Consider the following 20184-nt stretch of genomic DNA (forward strand, 5'->3'; position numbering starts at 1 on the left):
ACCGAGACTAATGATTTTAACCCCGCAAGGAGCAACAATTTAACTCGTATTATCATTTACCTGTTTTAAATAATTTCCATTTCCAGGTAACATTTTAATTGCTCTTTTTTTCTTGTTATTCTTTTTTACTTTTCTCTTTCTATTTTCTCTTAGTTATCATCCATTTATCTTCTTATCTATTTGTACTTGTTGAAAGAAGAAGAAGAAAAAAAGTCAACTTGAATTCATCGTAATCTAAAATTACCTTAATTCTGTTCTTGATTAGTAGTATCCGTTGTTAAGAATACGCATCCACTGAGTAGAGAGAAATTTTCATTTTTCTCTTTCTCCATCTTCTCAACTCATCATCATCCTCATCTCAATTATCATCCATAGAGAAAATTTCTCTCTCTCTCTTTCTCTCTTTCTTTATTTCTTCATCTTCTCTTATGTTTTGAACTCTTTTTCCTCTGGTTTCCTTGTTTACACATTTTGTTGTTTTCTCTTTCCATTGATCTGGAGTAATAATCTTCTAAAATCATCATGTAATCGCTTCTCATTGGATTTTGTGTCTTCATCTCTTTCTCTTCATCTGTCAATCATTTCTACTACACTTTGGTAATAGTGTTGGTGGAAGTGGTCATCTCTTGACCATGGAATTTGTTTACAATTTCTAACCTAAGAATTTGGGTTTTCTTCTTAGTGTTGTGTTTATGTAATACGAGTGGAAACAGTTTCTGGTTTTTTTCGGGTTAACTGTTTCTCTTATTTCTCTCTGTCTCTCTCTCTTGCTTTTTATCTTCGTCTTCTATCATATGTTCAATTTCTGAGCCTCTAGGGTGATGCCATCTTCTTATAATATCGGCAATTTTATCCTACGAGAAGAAGATGTCATTCGTATGGTGTTGGAGTTTTTAAATAATCGCGATCTCAGTATAAGCCAATTGAGTTTAGAAAGAGAGACCGGTGTTCATAATGGTCTTTTCTCGGATGATCTTCTCTTCTTGAGACAATTAATTATCGATGGTCAGTGGGATGATTGTCTACAATTTATCGAACCTCTCGAAATACTACCTGATTTCAATGTAAAAGGCGTTAAATATTGTCTCCATAAACACCAATATTTAGAGTTATTGTGTATCAGGTGAGTAAAAAATTGATTCGATTTACAATTCATCCATCAACAATCATATAATCTAATTCTTAGTTAGACTAATATTTGATTAAATTATCGAAAAATAAAACATGAAATGTTACCAAGCAAATGTAAAACAACAAATCAATGATTTAAAATGATCATTCAAAAACTCCCCGATTGGGAATATATTAGCTAATTAAGATGTGTGACAATTAGATTGATGAAAAAGTCAAGACTTCTCAAGAAGAGAAATTGTATTCCATTAGAATGAGTCGTTTCACCCTGGAAATTATTTCCGTTATTTCTTTAAAATAACTAATATCTTTCATCTTACTTGATTATTGTTATTTTATCAGAGCGGAAGCTGGACCTTACCAGAATGTCGAAGTGGCCGTTAACGAGGTTGTCGAATGTCTTAAAGAGCTGGAAAAATGTTGTCCATCGAAAGAGGATTATAATGAATTGTGTTTACTTTTGACTTTACCATCATTGGCTCATCACCCTGATTATAAGAATTGGAATCCGAGTAATTCAAGAATCAAATGCTTCAATACAATTCATGCATTGATAGAGAAATATTTACCTTATGAGAAGAAGCCTGATGAGAAAATACGAGAGGCCAAAGCAGATCGATTATTACAGTTGATTATCAAGGGAATTCTTTACGAATCGTGTGTCAATTTCTGTGAAACCAAAGCGACATTTTCAGCTAAAGATGGAGATGATAAATTACAATTCTGTAGCTTATTGGAAGGCTGTGGTTTCACCAGTGGTGATCTTAGTCTCCTTTCCTGGTTACAAAGTATTCCAACGGAAACATTTTCTTATCCATTCGAACAGAAAACCTTGAGTGTCGATGTTGAACAAATTCAGAAGCCCTCGCTGGTTGCATCATGGTCCGAGATGATTATGGTCACTCCAATAAAGCCGAAAATATTTCCCCATCTAGCGACTCCGTTTACCCGGCTCAAAGCGTCCGATTTAATGTCCAAATCACTGACCACTGGGCTACTTGACAGTTTACCTAAAAACAATGTGGGTGTTGGTTTTTCGGTCGGTGAGATCGCAGAAATGTCCAGATCCTCGATCGCTGGACTTGGTTTCCATTTAAAGTCTAGTCAAAATGAAGGGAAAACAAATGATCAAAATGGTGTTGACAAACTTTTCGAAAGTGATCTGGTATTCAGTTCAAGTTGTATTGATAAATTACCAACGGTTGATAGTAAATCATCATTAACAACAAGAGTAAATCAAACTAAAGAATCAAATGAAAATGAACCATCAAATCAATTGGAACATGAAAAGTCACAAAAGAATCAATTGTCATCACTAAATGATACTCACCCAATCGATGTGCCAAAGACTGAATCTAGTTCCAAAAGTGCCAATCAAATTAAACTAACATCAACAATTAAAGATTCACCTGATTTATGGGTTAAATTTCAGAAACAAAGGAAACAGTCACTAGAAAAGTCTCTATGGGAAGAATCAATTATCAAAGAGGAAGATGATACACAATGTGAATCGTTTACTCAGTTGCGACAAAATAATCGACAAAAACCAGCTCATCATTTCAATCAACATCAATCATCATCATCATCATCATTACCTGGTGCCAATAATAGTCAATTATCATCACAATTAACGCCAAACTCAATTAATCCATTTAAACCAAGATATGATTCGATTCCAGAATCATCAGCGATCCCGATGAATTCCTATTTACCGAAACGTGGACAAACCCTGAACAATTCAGTTCAAAATAACAAAAAAACACCCTTACAACCCACACAACAATCAACATCACCATCACTCAATCAAAACCAACAATTAACCAACGATTTATCCCAAAAGGTAAATACAATTTCCCTTAATTTTAATCACCATCCTCATCTTTTTCTTGTCTAAACATTTAATTGTCAACTTCAATCTCTTTATTATCCTAAAATTGTTTGAATAATTAAACTCCTCAAACTTGTGATTCTATTAATTGTCCAAGAAAAAAAATCTATTGGAAGTTAATCAAAACAAATTGATTGAATATTTGGTGCCAATAATTGAACTGATTGACATTCTGAAACAATTTAGATTCTCATGAGGTTTTAGCCTCATCTGAATTGATTGTCATTGAAAGTTAACCATTACAATTAAATCTGATCTAAAGGTTAACATGCTGCTTAATTGTGAGAGTTTCTTTTTTCTCCAGCAATACAATCAAAATTATTTCAGACAATTTGTTGATTATAATTGGCATCGAATGACAATGTTGGCGTTGATCATCAATTGTGTTATTGATTAACATGTAAACTAATTGTACAATTGCGTGTCCAGGTTGATTGTTGGAATCTAAATTATCAATATCAAAAGACGCAATTTAAATCATGATGATCATCTTAGTTTTTTTTTCTGTAATCAAATCAGTGTTAACTACCCACGCGGTTGATTGAATTAATTGTAATTTCTCTTGGCTGTTGATTGTATTTTAAATAGTGGATGAGCTTTGATTTTCTCACTTTTACAATTAGTTGGGTAGATTGATTAAACCAAATTAGATTTGAATCATCAATCAATTGATTGTTGTAGACAACAACAAGAGAATTGCCAATCAATTTTCAGTTGATGATCATTTTCAACTGATTTATATTTTCATTGTGCTAATTGGTGGTAACAATTTAATCAACTAATTGTATCGTAGTCTACTGAGTTTATATTTGAGTTAATATTTGTATAATCAAGTGAATTTAGTGATCAATGGAGTTAATTGCAAAACGACAAATTGATTCACTATTTCAACCTCAGTTTGATTATATTGAAAATATTTGCCCGATAATCAATGAATCAGCCAACAATCATCTTAATCACGTTCATCATCATCTTCTCGGCCATGTGTTTCCCTATCGTGAGGTATGATTGTTAATTACTATTACAATTAAATTCTCAATTGTTTACATCTGCCCATGTTTCCATTTCCATAGTCATGTCCATCATCGTTATCATCTAAAGATGAGAGGAACTGTTTTCACCTTGAAACTGACCATTTTCATCACGATAATTATGATTTTCTCATGGAAAGTTCAGTTCCTTAACAACAACAGATCCAAACTTTACTTTTACCAATTCTCAAATTAATCGAGTACATAATTAATTAATCAATCATTTTAGTTGATTAAAAGTGTAACAGGTTAATTGTAATTTGATAATTGTGCTTGATGATTACCAATTGATCTGATCATCCACATTTCTCATTGTGAACTGATTAATTTTCACTTTAATTGTGAAAAATATATTTAGGTTATCCTATTGTTAACCTTGGCGTGATTATGAATTTTATTGATATTAATTGTCACAACTACTAAATGATACTTAAGCATTTCGATTGGCCATCGAATTGTTGATTCAAAAATCAACAATATTTGATAAATATTATGTTTTAATATCACAATTAAATGGGGAAATTGTTAATTCTTCTAACAATTAACTTAATTATCTAGACTCATGGCCATGATACATTCAGAATTCAGCTGTTTCAGTGCTTCTGGTATACTAATTGTTAACAGCTACTTATGCTACTTTTAATTGTTATCAAAATTGTACTTGCAAGTGATTAAGCATAAGCCTTAATTGAGGCTCCTTAATCAGTCTTCAAGCCAATAATCATAAATTATGTTTAATTGTAGTTTAAAAAAACAAAAGAAACTTTGTCATCTTATCACAATTCAGTAAATCATTTGACTTGATTGTTTGTTTTTATCGATTGATTGTCTCCAATGGCCATTGGAAATCATTTAATTAATCACTTAAACACAATCAAGGCCAATCTTTGATTCGATTCAGTCCTTTAAACAATTACGACGAAATGTTTGATTGGTTATCTAGCGAAAAACTCACAAGGTTTTCACACTTTTCCAATATTGAAATAGACGAAAAACAATAAAGTCTATGTAAATTTCACATCTTTTCTGCACCTTAATCAAACACTTCCTCTTCTCATTCATCTGCATCTTGAGATGAAAATCAAACAATGAGAGAGTGAAAAATATCTACAAACATGATGAAAAACAATAGATCGATTTCAATAGAAAAGTAAAAACAACAATCATGACAACAGAAAAAGTGAACCAAGTATTTAATTTCAATTCTTTCATGAGATGATTTTCCCCTGAATCCATAAATTTCATCCTTTCAAACAGATACAACAACATCTTAATCCAATGAGAATGGTTGATTGTTAATTGTTTAATCATCTCATTTGCTACTCAATTTACTTATTCCATCCAATTGCAGGTATATTCAGTTTCTCTTTTTCCACCTTTTACTCTTTTGTTTTTATTTATCTTCTCTCATCATCCTCATCATCACAAACTCTTGAATTTCTTCAATTCTCTTTGTACAATTGAAGGGAGAGAAAAATGGGAGAGATGAGAGAGCTAACAAATCTCATTCGTGTTGATTTTCATTCGTTTTTCTCATTATAATCTAATATCGATTATTATTATCCAAAGTTTTCCACTAGAATTTTCATTTCGATTATTAATCAGTTTGATTTATCATTTATTTCCGCAACTAATTGAGTGCAAGTTTCATAACTCTCTCTCTCTCTCACTCTGATTAATTTGATTGTGTTCTAAATACCAGAATAATTATGTCCACAATTACAATTCGAAGCAATTCGAGAAAAAAGTTATCTATTCCTCGATCAACTTTATCTCTTCATCATTTCCGAATATGTCCAATGAGAGAAGCGATTAGACTTCGAAGACCATATTCTAGTCTAAGTAACCTGAGGTATTCCAAGATCCCAGTTCTAAGTAGTTCAACACTTTCCCTGCGAAGTTGTCATGTAAGTTATTCCAACAATTAACACACTAATTAATGAACATTTGATATTGATTGTGATTTAATTCTCAATGAAACAATTAATCGTAACCCAGTGTTACCTTGTATCAAATACTGTTAATATTATAAATTGTTTGTTCCCTTGTGCCTTCAAGGTTTTAATTGTTATTAATGATAATCATACATTTGTATTTGTTTTATTATTACTATCACATTGTCTTGTTGATTTCTCTTTAATTATTTTCTATTGATTGTTACTGACAGTTAATTGTTAAACTTTCTGTTTCCTGACCCTGTCATTTGTTAATTTGGCTTCCTAATTATTGATCAACAATTGATTCCTATGTGAGTGTAGTTATCCTTTTTAAATCAACCTTGATTACTTTTCTGTCTGTAATTATGTTTCAATTATCATTTGTTACTTACCTTTACTAATTGCACTTGAGCAATTAGTTAATTACATAATGATTATATTAATAACCTAGAAAAACAAAATTAAAAGATCGAGTGTAAATTAAAAACAATTGTTTAATATGAATCAAATTAAACATAGACTATTAGACTTAATCATTGAAATGATCATGATTCAACCCAACTACCTGTTGGAAAATTAATTGATCAAGTTAATTGTTGATAATTTAAACAATGAACAACAAAACCAACATGAAAAATTAGTAACAATTTAAAAACAATCATTTAAAAAACAAGGTAAAGGTAAAAAAAAGCTAACTCATGATGATAGTTGATTAAATCTCTTGATTGTTGTGATTACAATTTACTCTTGATGTCCTATTATATTAATACCTTGTTAATTTGATTGAATTAACTTTCTAACAAACAAGCAATTTCCATCATATTAAGTTGATTAACTGATTTTCTGATCAATTACTTTGAAAAGTTGATAATCATTTCTTTTTATTGATATTGTTTGTTTATTGTTATCTGATTAACTGTGGTTAAAGTAAACAATTTAAGGTGAATTCAGTTTAATTTAATGATTGTTAATATCCACCCATTTACCCCACTCATATCTCACCTTCTCTCTCGTTCACTCACTCCCAATCTCTCTCATCATTACTCCCAATTGCTAATGGGGATTATGATGATGATGATGATGCTCTTGGATGATCTCGTCGTTTTTTATATTCTTGTTACTTGTAACTTTTTTTTCTTGTTTTAATTTCAATCCTCACCATTGAATGATTTTCGTTCAACCTGAACACAAGAATCACTCTTCAGATCATCACTTTTCATCATCATCATCAGCATCTCTGTACATGTAACCTTGCCCCTTTTTCTTAATGCTATTGTCATGATCATGATCATTTCTCCGGATGGAATCACTGAGCCGCGAAAAATGTTCATAAAAAAGTGAATAAAAGTTTTGTTATCATCTTTACTCATCTTCACCCTCTCTCTCTCTCTCCCTTATCATCATTATCATCACAATATACTTCCCACCCTCCACCTCACTCACTGTTAAAACCTCACTCTATGTCAATTGTTGTGTTAATAACTTTACTAATAACCGATCATTTAATTTGATTCACTCTTAATAAATTCAGTTCATAATACTAGTTACATATACTTATCCTATTTTTTTTTTCATTTTCCTAATTGTTTTGATTGATTGTTGTTTCTTGTTGCTGATTGTAATCAAAATCAAACCATCAATGTGACTTGAATGTTTTATTTTAAAAGTGATTCCATTGATTGAATTTTTTGTCAACAATTTAACGCGTTTCTTTGTGTGTCTTAAATAGTTCAATCATCTAACCTTACTAATTGTTGATAATTAAGTGAAAGTGTTAAGAGAGTGATTAATTGTTTCTATTAATCAAGATGATGGATTGTTTGAGAAGCTATTCTGCTTATCGTCGACCAGTGATTCGTCAGGATGAGATTATCCCTCAACATAGTAACTTTTATTTCATGGGCTCATCGGATTACGTTAAATCCAATAAGACACTTAATTCATCTCGACCTGGATCATCTCATGATATCCGTTCAAAGGCCACTTCAAGGTCATCTTATTATTCTGACTCCTGTCCACTTCATAGTTACAGTAATCGAAGTGTCTACTCTGTAAGTTTAATTATAACAATTTAAGTGTCAATTAATGTCCACTAAGATCATTTGTCTAACTCTGTCTCTCCAATCAATCATTATGATCATGATAATATTTGATTAGGAATTAAAAAAAAAACAATCGATACTGATTAAAAGTTAATTGTGATCAACTACTATTACTAACTTTGTCTATTCAAATGTAGCTGATCAATTTAGCTCTTAACTACAATGTAAAATATAATTGATGGTAAACAATCAGTTGATTAGATTGTAAACTTTACAACTAATCCTCTTGATTGGATGACATTTATTTGATTGGATCTTAATCCATTTCCTATACGATGTATTATCAGGTCTAATTGTTAACCATACAATTAACTTTTTAAAACTATAATCAAAGTGAAAGTGAAAACAATAATACCTTCATATTGTTGTAGTTAAATTGTTGATACTTTTTTTCATTTTCTTGATTTATAAAAGTGAAATTTTCCCAACCCATATTTTCCCGCTTTTTACCTTTAAAAATACCTTAATCAACGGAATGAATTGTTAATCAATTGAATAACAACAATCAATTTCAATTGTTGGTGAAGAAGAGAAAAGAGAAACTCTTTCAAATTAACCATGACCAAATCAATTTAATTTGGTTTCCTTAAACTTAGACTAATTGTTAGTCTCACAAACGAAAAGCTCATTTGATTGTCAGCTATTGTTATCCAATCGTAAATTGTTAATTCCTTAATTACACTTCACCAAATCACGAAAACTGTCTCACTGATTAACTTAATTCAGTTTCTATTCATTATTGTCAGTTGATACTTTCTACCTCTTCCTTCAACAATCAATTTAATTTTTAAGTTTTTCTTTTTTTTTCACTCATATTCAAATATCATGATCAATTGATCAAACTTGATTCTAAGTTAAATTTTCATCAAATTGTTACAATTTAATTTGCTTCAATTCTGTTGTCAACATTATGTGAATCCTTTCCTCTTAATCAATATAAATAATTTGTTACTTGTTAATTGTTTTACTAATTATTTTTGACTGTGATTGAAAAGCCAATTAATCTAAATGACGGTTAAGTGTAAATGTGCTTGTACCAAGGTAGGATTTAATTTGTGCTAATCAACTGATTGCTGATTTCGATTGTTGAAATGTGTAGAGTTTCTTGGATGATTTGCTAATTGTAACTAATCAAATTTGTCACTTTTTGTCTTCTAATCAGCATGGACCTGGACATAAGAGTATCTCGAGCAGTACGACGACCGTTTATAGCGATAAGAAAGCCCAGTTTGTTCCGGTCACTCGACTAGAAGACGCTCAGGCCATTCGAGCGGCAGAATTTCATCCAAGTGGTAAACTTTACGCCATTGGTTCAAACTCGAAAACATTGAGAGTTTGTTCATACCCTTTGGGCTCTGAAATTCGGGCAATTGGGTAATTGAACTTTAATTTGATCATCAAACTGGATCAATGTCAATATCCTTTGATTAATTGATTTTTTTTTCTCTCCTGTTAATTTATTGGACTTTTAGTGAAGATCATGAACCTTATCAACCAACTGTACTTTTCAAACGATGTAAACACCATAAAGGTTCAATATACTGTTTGGCCTGGAATGCGTCCGGTGATTTACTTGCCACCGGATCAAATGATAAAACCATCAAATTGATGCGCTTTGATGCTGATAGATGTGATATTGTCGGCACTGAGGCCGATCTGACCATGCATGACGGAACAGTCCGAGATCTTTGCTTCATGGAAGATTTAACCAATGGCTCTAACCTATTGATCTCCGGTGGTGCTGGTGATTGTAAAATTTACATCACCGACTGTGAAACTGCAACACCATTCCAAGCATTATCAGGACATTCAGGTAACTCATTCATTCATCTTCATTGTATCTAAATAGGTGTGAAAAATTCAGCAACAATATTGATCATGTTTTATAAATATTTCAGGTCACATCCTTTCACTTTACACTTGGGGTGGTGCCATGTTTGTCAGTGGATCTCAGGACAGAACCATAAGATTCTGGGACCTACGAACTCGAGGATGTGTTAATCTAATCACTGCCCCACCGATATCAGGATCCATTCATGGTAAACATTTTCCCACCTCCCATTCAATATAATCAAAACACCATTGAAACCATCAAAAAAAAACATCTCCTCCTTTATGATGATCACTTGGTGATCCACAATCAGGGAAACAATAACAATAACAATTTAAATATTGCAATTAACTTTGTGACAATCTAAGTATTACATGGATGATTAATATTACCCAGTCCTTGACAATTACCTTATTCCAGAAATTGTAATTGTGTTTTATTAACTGTCTCTCATTAACTTCTTAAATCTTAAATTGTCTTAACAATTAGACAACAATTTATGCATCATTAAGTTAAAAGTGTATTTTTAATTCAATGAAATTACAATAATATCAACAATTAGCAGATTAGTTCCACTTACTAAAAGTTTTCCCTTCCTCTTCAGGTCATCGACGATAAGTCCAAGTTGAAAATCTTCAATGAAATCGACTTGTATTTATCTCTTTTCTTAATCCTAATCTCTAATTTCCGTGTTAATCTTAATCTTTTCTGTCTTTTATCTGATTGTCTATTCGCTTTTTATTCTTGAATGTGGTTATGTAATTTACGCAATCATTTGATTATCAGCTGATAATTAATTCGTTGATCAGATTGACTTAATTTCGCTAATCAATTGTTACCATTATCTATTTACTTTTACCGAACCGTTCACTAAGTTATACCCTTTCAACAATTTAAATCAAATTAACTGTTGTCATAGTGAATCAATTTTTCGAGTATAATTTATCCTACCAATTGGTTTCACTTGGTTAATCATTGTTGTTGATTGTTATCATATAATTTAAACTATATAATTACAATCAATTTATACTTTTCTGTTTATTATTAGTTTACCTTTATATTAGATTATAACATTTGAATTCAATTTAAAATGAAACTTTTTTTTTCTCATTGTATCATCTTTAATTTAATGGTTATTGTTTGTATTAACAATTTCGCTTGATTGAGTTAATTGTGTAACTAATCAATTGCTGTGATTAACAATGACTCTTGATTTATTCCTTGTATTGTTTATTGGTTAATCAGTTTGTCTCTAATTGTTGTTGAACTTTTCCCTCTGATTAAAAATTAGAGATCAACTAATCTGAAACTAATTGTTACCAAATTTTCACCAATCTAAACCTTTTACAATATCTAATTGAGTGAAGACAATTAGTATTAGCTAATTGTTGGTTTCATGTGTGTTAAGTGTTAATAAGAAGAAACTAAATTAATTAATTGTTTATACTAATTTGGTTGTTCTCTCTTTTGATCCTCATAGGAAGCGCTGTTTCTGCTGTTTGTGTCGATCCCTCAGGTCGACTTTTGGTCTCAGGCCATGAAGATGCTAATTGTATGTTATACGATATTCGAGGTGGTCGAATCATTCAAACGATTCGACCTCATTCATCAGAGGTTCGAACCATCCGATTCTCACCTAAAGCTTATTACCTATTGACCGGAGGTTATGATAACAAAATCATCTTAACTGACCTACAAGGTGACCTTACCCAACCCTTGCCCAGTATCGTGGTCGCTGAACATACAGATAAAGTCATTCAAGGTCGATGGCATCCAAATGACTTCACGTTCTTGACAACAAGTGCCGATAGAACGGCAACTCTTTGGACTTTACCCAATTAACGACAATTAATGATTTACCATAAATAACCAGCGACTATTTGGATAATTAACTGTTACAAATATCTCATTTATCATACAACTAATTGTTCATATATTCAAAAAAATCCTCATAAGACGCAATAAGATGATTTAATTAATGACCTACAATTAATTAATTGTTAATTACTATGACCTAGAATTTTCTACTATGTTTACTATTATATTATCTCAGCTAATCAATATTTCCCGAAAATTGTTCTGATTAATTGATTAGTTTTATCAATGTTTTCGTTTCAATTTTTCTCTTCATCTACCTGCTCAAAACAATTAATTATCCTCTCGATCAAGCCTATTAACAATTACAGCAAATTATCAAATAAATTGCTGGCATTTAAAAATCCATTTAAATACCAACAATTAACTTTAATTCAATTCAGAGAATCAGATCTGAAGCTTTCACATTTAAATACAAATGATTTACTGATTTATTGAATAATCGTCATGAAGAAAAAAATTAATCCAATAAACTGAATCAATTGTAAATTTAATCACTTGATTGTTATAAATATTGATTATCTCGCGAAACAATTAGTTAATTAATCAGAACGTTAAGTTGCATTAATTGTTTCTTGCAATTTATTAATTAAGGTTAATAATTTAAATACAAATGATTTACTGATTTATTGAATAATCGTCATGAAGAAAAAAATTAATCCAATAAACTGAATCAATTGTAAATTTAATCACTTGATTGTTATAAATATTGATTATCTCGCGAAACAATTAGTTAATTAATCAGAACGTTAAGTTGCATTAATTGTTTCTTGCAATTTTATTAATTAAGGTTAATAATAATAAGTTTGTGGTGGGTTAGTGTTTGCACAGTAATAATTTGATTAATCGTAATAAAGTTAATTGTTAACAATTAGAAAACCATTTTGGGTTTAGTTTGATAATTTGAAATGTTAGATCCAGTTGATGATTTTTTTTGACCTGAATGGTTGTTGATACTATGAGAGCCCGAAGAGGCCGATTTTTGGATGACTTTTTTACTGTCCATTGATGAATTATGATGATGATGATGAGTGGGTGGTGTTGATTGATTAGAGTTAATTGTATTATCGGCTAAAGGTGACATGGGAGGTGATGAACCGGAAGAGGAAATGGCAGGCGGAGAAATGCCCATGGCAGTGGCTCGAGCGGCTTGTTGAATGGTGAAAATTGTTTTATCACTTAATCGGTCATCTTCATGAGTATAATAGGTCGCACCTCGAGTTTTGTACATTGCAATGATGATGATGATGATCACAATTATTGAGACAATGATGACCAGAGCTAAAATTAGGCCAATCCTTGGTTCTGTTGTTGCAAGTCGTAAAGATATTGTAGGATCTGGACACCATTCAAGGTCAAATTCATTTGTATCTCTTACATGGCGACCATAAAGATCACTTGGAGTTGAACATCGGACACACGAAGTGGCAGATCCCTTTTGACATGTCGCTTCGTAAGCAGTTGGTCGAGTGGTCAACCAATCTTTTAATGGTAAGATGTGACATCGGTAACATGACCAGTAACTACCTTCAAGGGACAATGACTTGAGGTGGTCAAGTGAGGCCAATATCTCAATAAAAGCCGGTGATAAACCTCTCATCTTGTTGAAGGCCAGATTAAACACCTCTAAATTGATTAAGGGTGCAATTAATCCTTCCGAGATGTTAATTAATGAGTTGTGAGATAGATCAAGGTAAACTAAAGTGACCGCTGAGCCGATGAAAGTTTTCACCGAAAGTGAATCGTCAATGTTTACAGCGGAAAGGTAAAGTCTTGTTAGTCTATTCAAGGGGGTGACTAAATTTTCAACGGAAGTCGATCCGTCGCCGTTACCTCCAGATCCAAGGTTAGTATTGTTTGATGCTCGTAAGATGGTCAATGATTGGGACAAAGGCGCTAACACTCTAGGACCAAATGAGGTGAATCGATTGTTGGCCAGATCAAGAATGGTCACTGAACAATTACAAAAGGCACAAGGTGATAACTGTGTCAATCGATTACGAGACAATGTTAATTTGTCCAATTGTAGACCATTGAATGTATTATCACCAATGTTGGTTAGTTGATTACCGTCAAGAAAAAGTGACCGTAAACTGGTCAATGATTTGAATTCGTGGGCGACTAATGTGGTAAAACGATTATTACTCAAGTCAAGAATTGAAAGTCGACCCAAACGCTCATAGATAAGTGAGTGGATTGAAGTTAATTGACAATCGGCGAGGTACAACTTCTTCAATCGAGTTGCGTCCTTAATGTCATCCGGGTGAATGGAAGAGAGCGGATTACCGGATAGATTAAGAATTTCTAATTTTTTCAATTGGTAAAACATTCGAGGGACCAAAGTCTGTAATTGATTACGAGCAATCGAAAGGCTTGTTAGGTTGGTCAAGTGTTTGAACGGAGCTGAAGGTGGAGTGGAAATCAAATTATCGGATAGATTAAGTTCGTCTAATTGATTAAGTCCTAGAAAATCAGTTTCTCGAATTGAACTGATTCGATTGTAAGATAAATCTAAGAGTCGTATCTTTCCTCCAGGCCAGAAAGACGCCTCACCAATGGCTGGTATTCGACAAAAGGTCAAAACGATCCGTTCAAGATCTATGAATGAACCAAATATCCGACCAATCGATAGATCGTGAGGTTTACTTTGAGTCCCTTTAATGATTAGAACCTAAGATTTTGAAAGAACACAAAAGAATCGAAAAAATTAAATAATCAAGTTTCGAAAAGTTAATTAGTCTATAATTTGGATCAACTTTTTGTTTTTTAATATCCGTAAACAATTAATGTCAACCAAATAACGACCTTTAATTTGATTGATAATTTTCCCATAGGCTTTTGGGTGGAGTTGATTTTAATCATAGGTTCAAGTGACACAATGATTATAACTCTGATAATCAAAGTTAAATATTGATTAAATTGATGATTTAATACCTGAACCGGGTCACAACAATCAGACCAGTGACCCAATTGTCAATTTAATTTACTACTTTTAAAATGAGTAGATCAAAGATCATCACAATCGCACTTGTGATGATCATATTGATTGTTGTAAAAAATTGAACAGTCGAGATGCTAAAATAACAAAATCAAATCAATTATCTCATCCTTTTGAATCATTGGCGATAAAATCAAGAAATCATCTTGCATTTGATTAATGAAATTCAGTTGATTGTTAACCTGGTGATGATCATGGTGGTGGTGGTGATGAAAAGGAAGTGGGTGGAAGAGGATAAAAGGTGAGGTGGTAAAAAAGGATGAGAGATGATGATGAACTTTGGGTGTGAACCATGATGATGATAACTGAGTAACAATGATTTCTCAGGTAACATAATAAAAACCACACCTTATTTCAAGTGAGAACAAGAAGAAAAAAAAATGAAACTAAAGAAATACAATCAACTGATTATAATGAACATACTCATGGATTTTGAACAATGAACAGAATGGAAAAAGAATTTGAACAATTTTTCGAAAATTCGACAAACAAAAACAGTTCTAAACTCGAAAAACTTTTCCTTCCTCTTGCTCTTTACTTTCAATCTAAACATTTTCTTACCTGAGTATTTGAATCCATTTGATTAATTGGAATTGAATTAAGAGTCTCTTTTGAACAGATAATCCTTTTCTTATTAAATCCATCGATATCACAAAGACATTGAGATGGACACTTGGCTGTCCAGTTAAGGTCAACCTCATTTGAAGTGGTCAGTCCAAAGTTGATATAAAATATAATAACAAACGATACATGTTGGTATAAAATGATTACCTCAAGATGAGATACAAGGTTCATCTTAAATGATTAAGATGATGATGATTGGGAAACAATTTGAGTTTTTTGATTAGTTTACAAGGATTATGATCAATTAACTATAATACATAAGAATTAACTGTTTCTTTGATGTTGACAATTAACTTGATTGTTAACTTACTTTGACACTTTCTACATTTGCAAATTATATAAATGATGATAAAAAGATGAGGGAAACATTTAAATTGTGTTTTGTATCAACTGGGAGTTAATTGCTGGGAATTGATAATATACAAAATGATGATAAAAAAATGGTTAATTGTTGATGATACATTTTAACTACGTTTAACTAAGTTAATGTTGATTGTGATTAGAATAGATAAATTGATTGATAATAACATTTATTTAACTGTACAAAAAAAGACAACATTTGATTTAATTAGTTGATCCCAAAAGTTTCACAGGTAAACAATCAAATAGTCATGATGATAATGTCGCTGATGGTGTTATTAGGATGATAATGAACTATTCAGATGATGATGATGATGATGATGAAGATGAAGATGAAGATGCAAAAAAAAGTGAGACAAAAGTTAAAGAAACAAAGTAAAAGTTTGAATGAATAATCTCGGGAATCGATAAAAAAGAAAGATAATGAAGAGAAAATGATGATGAGAGAGAGACAGAGAGATAGAAAGAGATGAAGATAATCTTCGTCATGATGATCATCATGATGACACGAGGAGAGAATTGTAAGAAACCGCCAACGCCCAAAATTTGCGATATTACAAAGATCCAACAATTTGGACATAAACCATATCCTTTTATTACATTGGTCTCATTTCATCATCATCATTTTATCATCATCTTTATCATCCATTGGATCATATTATGTAGACAATTATCATCACTGTTTATTTATTGTATTTAGAACAAAATTCAACTCATCCCAGCGCCTTTAGCTCCTCGAACTTGTTCATGAAAATGAATTGAAATCAACCATGATCATGATGATGATCAATATGAAGACAGGGAAACATGATGAGGATGAGAAGGAGATATAAAAAAACTGTTATAAAAATGAGATGGAAAACAATCAACTAATTAATTGGTACCAATTGGTTATTATCTTTTGGTGGGTAAAATGTAATAAAATAAGGAAAACAAAACAATAACATCATCAGCTGATTGTGATGATGATCAACATGATAAAACTGATGATGATTAAAGGGTGGGTCAGTTTTGTAAAGTTTATTACTATCAAAGCATTTTGATAATCTTGCAACTTTTATCTATGATTAATATTAACATTCATGATTAATATTGAAAAAGAAAAGGTTTCACCTTGATTGTGGTTATTGATGATAGACAATTTATGTAAATCAATGTGGTTCAGATGATTATCATCATTTTGATGCTTTAATCAACCCAACAATTAATTCAATTGTTGTCAATACTTAGTTTTCAAGTTGATAACAAAACGGAGCCATGATAAGCTTCCGTTTTTCATTTGATAACTGTTGATGGATCAGCGACAATTAATTTTTATCATTACCATTTGATTCTGCAACAGTTAAATTGTCATTTTTTAATTTCTCACCTCAAAGAAATTGAAGATTACCCAATGAGACAATTACTATCAACAGAGAAACTGATTCTTGAGATTTACACCAATTTATTGATGAGAAAATATCAACTAACTAATCACAATCTCTTCCAATAATTAATGATCAATCTTACGATACACTGAAATCGGAAATCTCTTTAAGGCTGATCAGCCATTAAAGTGACCGTCGGTCAACAATTCCCCTAGAGTTTCGTTCATAATCTTGATGGAAAAAAGAATATTTTTTTTCGATTAGAATTTTCGAAAAACATGAATACGAATTTTCTATCGATTTTTTATCCTCTACAATTCACTTCTAGTTCATTATTTTCTCTTCCTTGTCTTTAATTTGTATTTCCTGATACTCTTTGTTTTTTCTTGAAATTACTGAATTTGGAATTGAATATTTACTAATATTCAGATTATTATTATATAAGGTGATTGAAAATGAGAGATTATTTCCTGAACCTGAAGTTTTGGACTCATGTTACTATGAATTTTAAGATTTTCTTCTGTGAACTTCCATTCTTAAGATGCTCAGTCATTATCGACCACCCGATAGATTAAAATTCAACTCAATTTGCTTTTCCATTCTCGCTTTTTGTTATTAACTTTGAGATTCAATAATTAGCAATTGAAATCAAGGAAACGGAAGATTGGAATCAAATTAACACATTCGATGAGAATTAGTTCAACCACGTTGTTCTGATTAGTTAATTAACCTTTGATTATTTGTTAATATAATTTTTTTGGGCATAAAATTAACGATAATTTTGTTAATCGTCCAACGATCTTGGCCTCATCATATTCAAGGTAATTCAACTTATCCATTTATTTATATTTTTATTATGTAACCTTCATTATCAACAGTTAACTAGCCTCAAACAATTTAAAAGTTAATCAGCTAATCAACAGTTAAAAGATAATATTTGCAAAAAAAGGTTATATAACTTTGATTATTAAAAGTACTTCACTTAATTGTTTAAGCCAATCCTTTAACATGATCGAATCAGTGATGACAATTAATGTTTTTTTCGTGTTGATTTCCTGGTTGCCTTGTCCTAGAATCGATTGGGTAATTTTAGTCTTGACCAAAATTAATGATTGAACAATTTAATCAACGTTCATGATATTAATTCACTTGTCATGATTTAAGGATATGATTTAGTTTAATTACCAAGATTAAAATTGAATTTTAATCGTTGACTTTTTTGTCGAGCCACAAGATTTAATTTACTCAAAACAATTTGAAAATTGACTTTAACTGTAATTTATTGCTAATTAATAGTAAATTGTTTAATATTCATTAGCATTGAAAATTAATTTTTCCTTTCTTTTAAAATTATCAATAGTTTCTGATTTCAATAATTATTGATTGATTGATTTTAGTAGTAATTAATTTTCTTACCAATGATGAATCTTAATTGTGTTGTGATGTACTTAATTGTTGAAACGTGATTGTTGATCAATTGTTAAGCCATTTACATTGTCACTCTTACAACACAATACAATTAAAGTTATCAACTGACCTTGGATAATTTCAATTTTTCACCAAACAATTAAATCAAATACATTTAAAAATCATCAATAGACTTTCAATTAATAATTTTTACTTAATTGTTATTGTAGAAAGCAAATCATCATCACAAATACTTTCAACAATTTAATTGTTGAATTGCCAAAAAATTGGCAATTGAATTAAAGTAACAGTGGAAATTTCTATTAATCAATTATGATTAAATTTAATTCTCAACTGATTGTCAAGTAAATGTTGATTTATCAATAATAAAATCAGAATATAATTAGTAATTTAGTTTGGGTAATACACAATTTAGTTGAAGAGAATTCGTAACTTTGATTAAAATTGGAAAGTTTCTGATTCTTAAATAACTTTCTCTGGTAAATAAATTATGTAACTATGTAATTAAGTAGATGATTAAATAATTATTAATATGTTATTGATTAATATTAATCACTAGTGGTTGATATTTAAGAAGATTTCAATTAGAAAGTGAGATTCAAGTTCAATGGCTCGAGGCAATGTTTCACTTTCTGTTACCTTAATCTGAAATCAACTGATTTACTTTCATGATCAACTGAATAACCTTGAAAGTAAATGATCACAATATTAATTAAGTTTAATACCTGCGTAGTTTAATTATAATTAACTAATCGAGTTTCATTTTATTTTTGTTTTCCAACAATTTAATGTTTCCTGGAAAGTAAATTACTTCAATTCAGTAATCTAATTTTTTGGATCAAGGGTAACAAACTTTTAATACTTTAAATTGTTTTAATTATGTTGACAATTAAGATGGACAAATTGGACCTTGATTGTTTGGGTTTTGTATCTTAATCATGCTTTAGGTTATAAGGGATTAGTATTACAGCAATTAATGATTATCATTGATTATTTGGGAGTCCATGTTACTTTTTAAACGTTTAATTGTTGACACAATAATCAAATGATTAAGGAAATTATTACTTTAAATTAATCACTTACGTACACGAGTTGTATCAAAGGTTAACAATTTAATTGATTGTTATTAGCTGATAATTGTTCAGATCATTGATCAAAGGTTGACCACTACAGTTTTAGATGTTAATTACAATCACAATTTAAGATGTGACAATTTAACTTTCAATTGTAAGTAATTTAAAGTCTATCAGATTCAGTTGAATTTAAATTGTTAACCTTTTCAGCCAATGATTAGTTAAGTTTGCTAATTGTAAAGTTACTTAATTTAGTTTAACAAAACACAAAGCATAACAATTGGACATTTGATTTAATTGATTTTAAAATTAACCAATAGGTTAATAATATTTAGGATAATTAACCTTTTACCCAGGAATAGATTTAATTGTAAACCAATTGATTGTCAAGTTAATACATTGAATACATTTACTTGACTTATTGCAATTGTAGCTTAGAGCTCAATTTAATTATCAACAATTGGCTAATCAATTGTTACCAATCAAGTTTTGTTTTCAAATTATTACAATACAATTAACATGTTTGAACAAAAAAAAGT

General features: G+C 30.7%; 2 protein-coding genes across 3 annotated transcripts; one reads left to right on the top strand and one right to left on the bottom strand.

Annotated features, from left to right (window-relative positions):
• Nucleotides 1-170: 170 nt before the first annotated feature.
• Nucleotides 171-12289, top strand: LOC128394779 (WD repeat-containing protein 47-like). Of its 2 annotated transcripts, XM_053355147.1 has the most exons (7): nt 171-1123; nt 1474-2971; nt 7796-8038; nt 9252-9463; nt 9562-9902; nt 9988-10128; nt 11401-12289. In XM_053355147.1, exons 1-7 carry the CDS (start codon nt 822-824, stop codon nt 11760-11762), a joined length of 3099 nt encoding a protein of 1032 aa, XP_053211122.1. In that variant the 5' UTR covers nt 171-821; the 3' UTR covers nt 11763-12289. The 2 variants fall into 2 exon arrangements, with proteins under 2 accessions (XP_053211122.1, XP_053211123.1); XM_053355148.1 differs by lacking the exon at nt 7796-8038 and having other exon boundaries at nt 174-1123.
• A 113-nt stretch (nt 12290-12402) lies between these two features.
• On the bottom strand, nt 12403-18372 carry LOC128394780 (TLR4 interactor with leucine rich repeats-like). The gene is made up of 3 exons (XM_053355149.1): nt 15728-18372; nt 15355-15588; nt 12403-14466 (listed from the first exon to the last, which is right to left on the bottom strand). Exons 2-3 carry the CDS (start codon nt 15586-15588, stop codon nt 12667-12669), a joined length of 2034 nt encoding a protein of 677 aa, XP_053211124.1. The 5' UTR covers nt 15728-18372; the 3' UTR covers nt 12403-12666.
• Between the last annotated feature and the right edge of the window lie 1812 nt (nt 18373-20184).

The sequence above is a fragment of the Panonychus citri genome, unplaced genomic scaffold, assembly GCF_014898815.1.
Source record: "Panonychus citri isolate SS breed McGregor unplaced genomic scaffold, ASM1489881v1 Contig00140, whole genome shotgun sequence".
In the NCBI taxonomy this organism is placed as follows: Eukaryota; Metazoa; Arthropoda; class Arachnida; order Trombidiformes; family Tetranychidae; genus Panonychus; species Panonychus citri.

Excerpts from the sequence above, each read along its gene's own strand:
- LOC128394779 (XM_053355147.1), top strand. The coding sequence starts at position 822 with ATGCCATCTTCTTATAATATCGGCAATTTTATCCTACGAGAAGAAGAT. Across the intron at positions 1,124-1,473 it reads TTAGAGTTATTGTGTATCAG|AGCGGAAGCTGGACCTTACC; the intron begins GTGAGTAAAAAA and ends TTATTTTATCAG. Across the intron at positions 9,903-9,987 it reads AGCATTATCAGGACATTCAG|GTCACATCCTTTCACTTTAC; the intron begins GTAACTCATTCA and ends TAAATATTTCAG.
- LOC128394780 (XM_053355149.1), bottom strand. The coding sequence starts at position 15,588 with ATGAACCTTGTATCTCATCTTGAGGTAATCATTTTATACCAACATGTA. Across the intron at positions 14,467-15,354 it reads AAATGGATTCAAATACTCAG|GTTCTAATCATTAAAGGGAC; the intron begins GTAAGAAAATGT and ends TCAAAATCTTAG.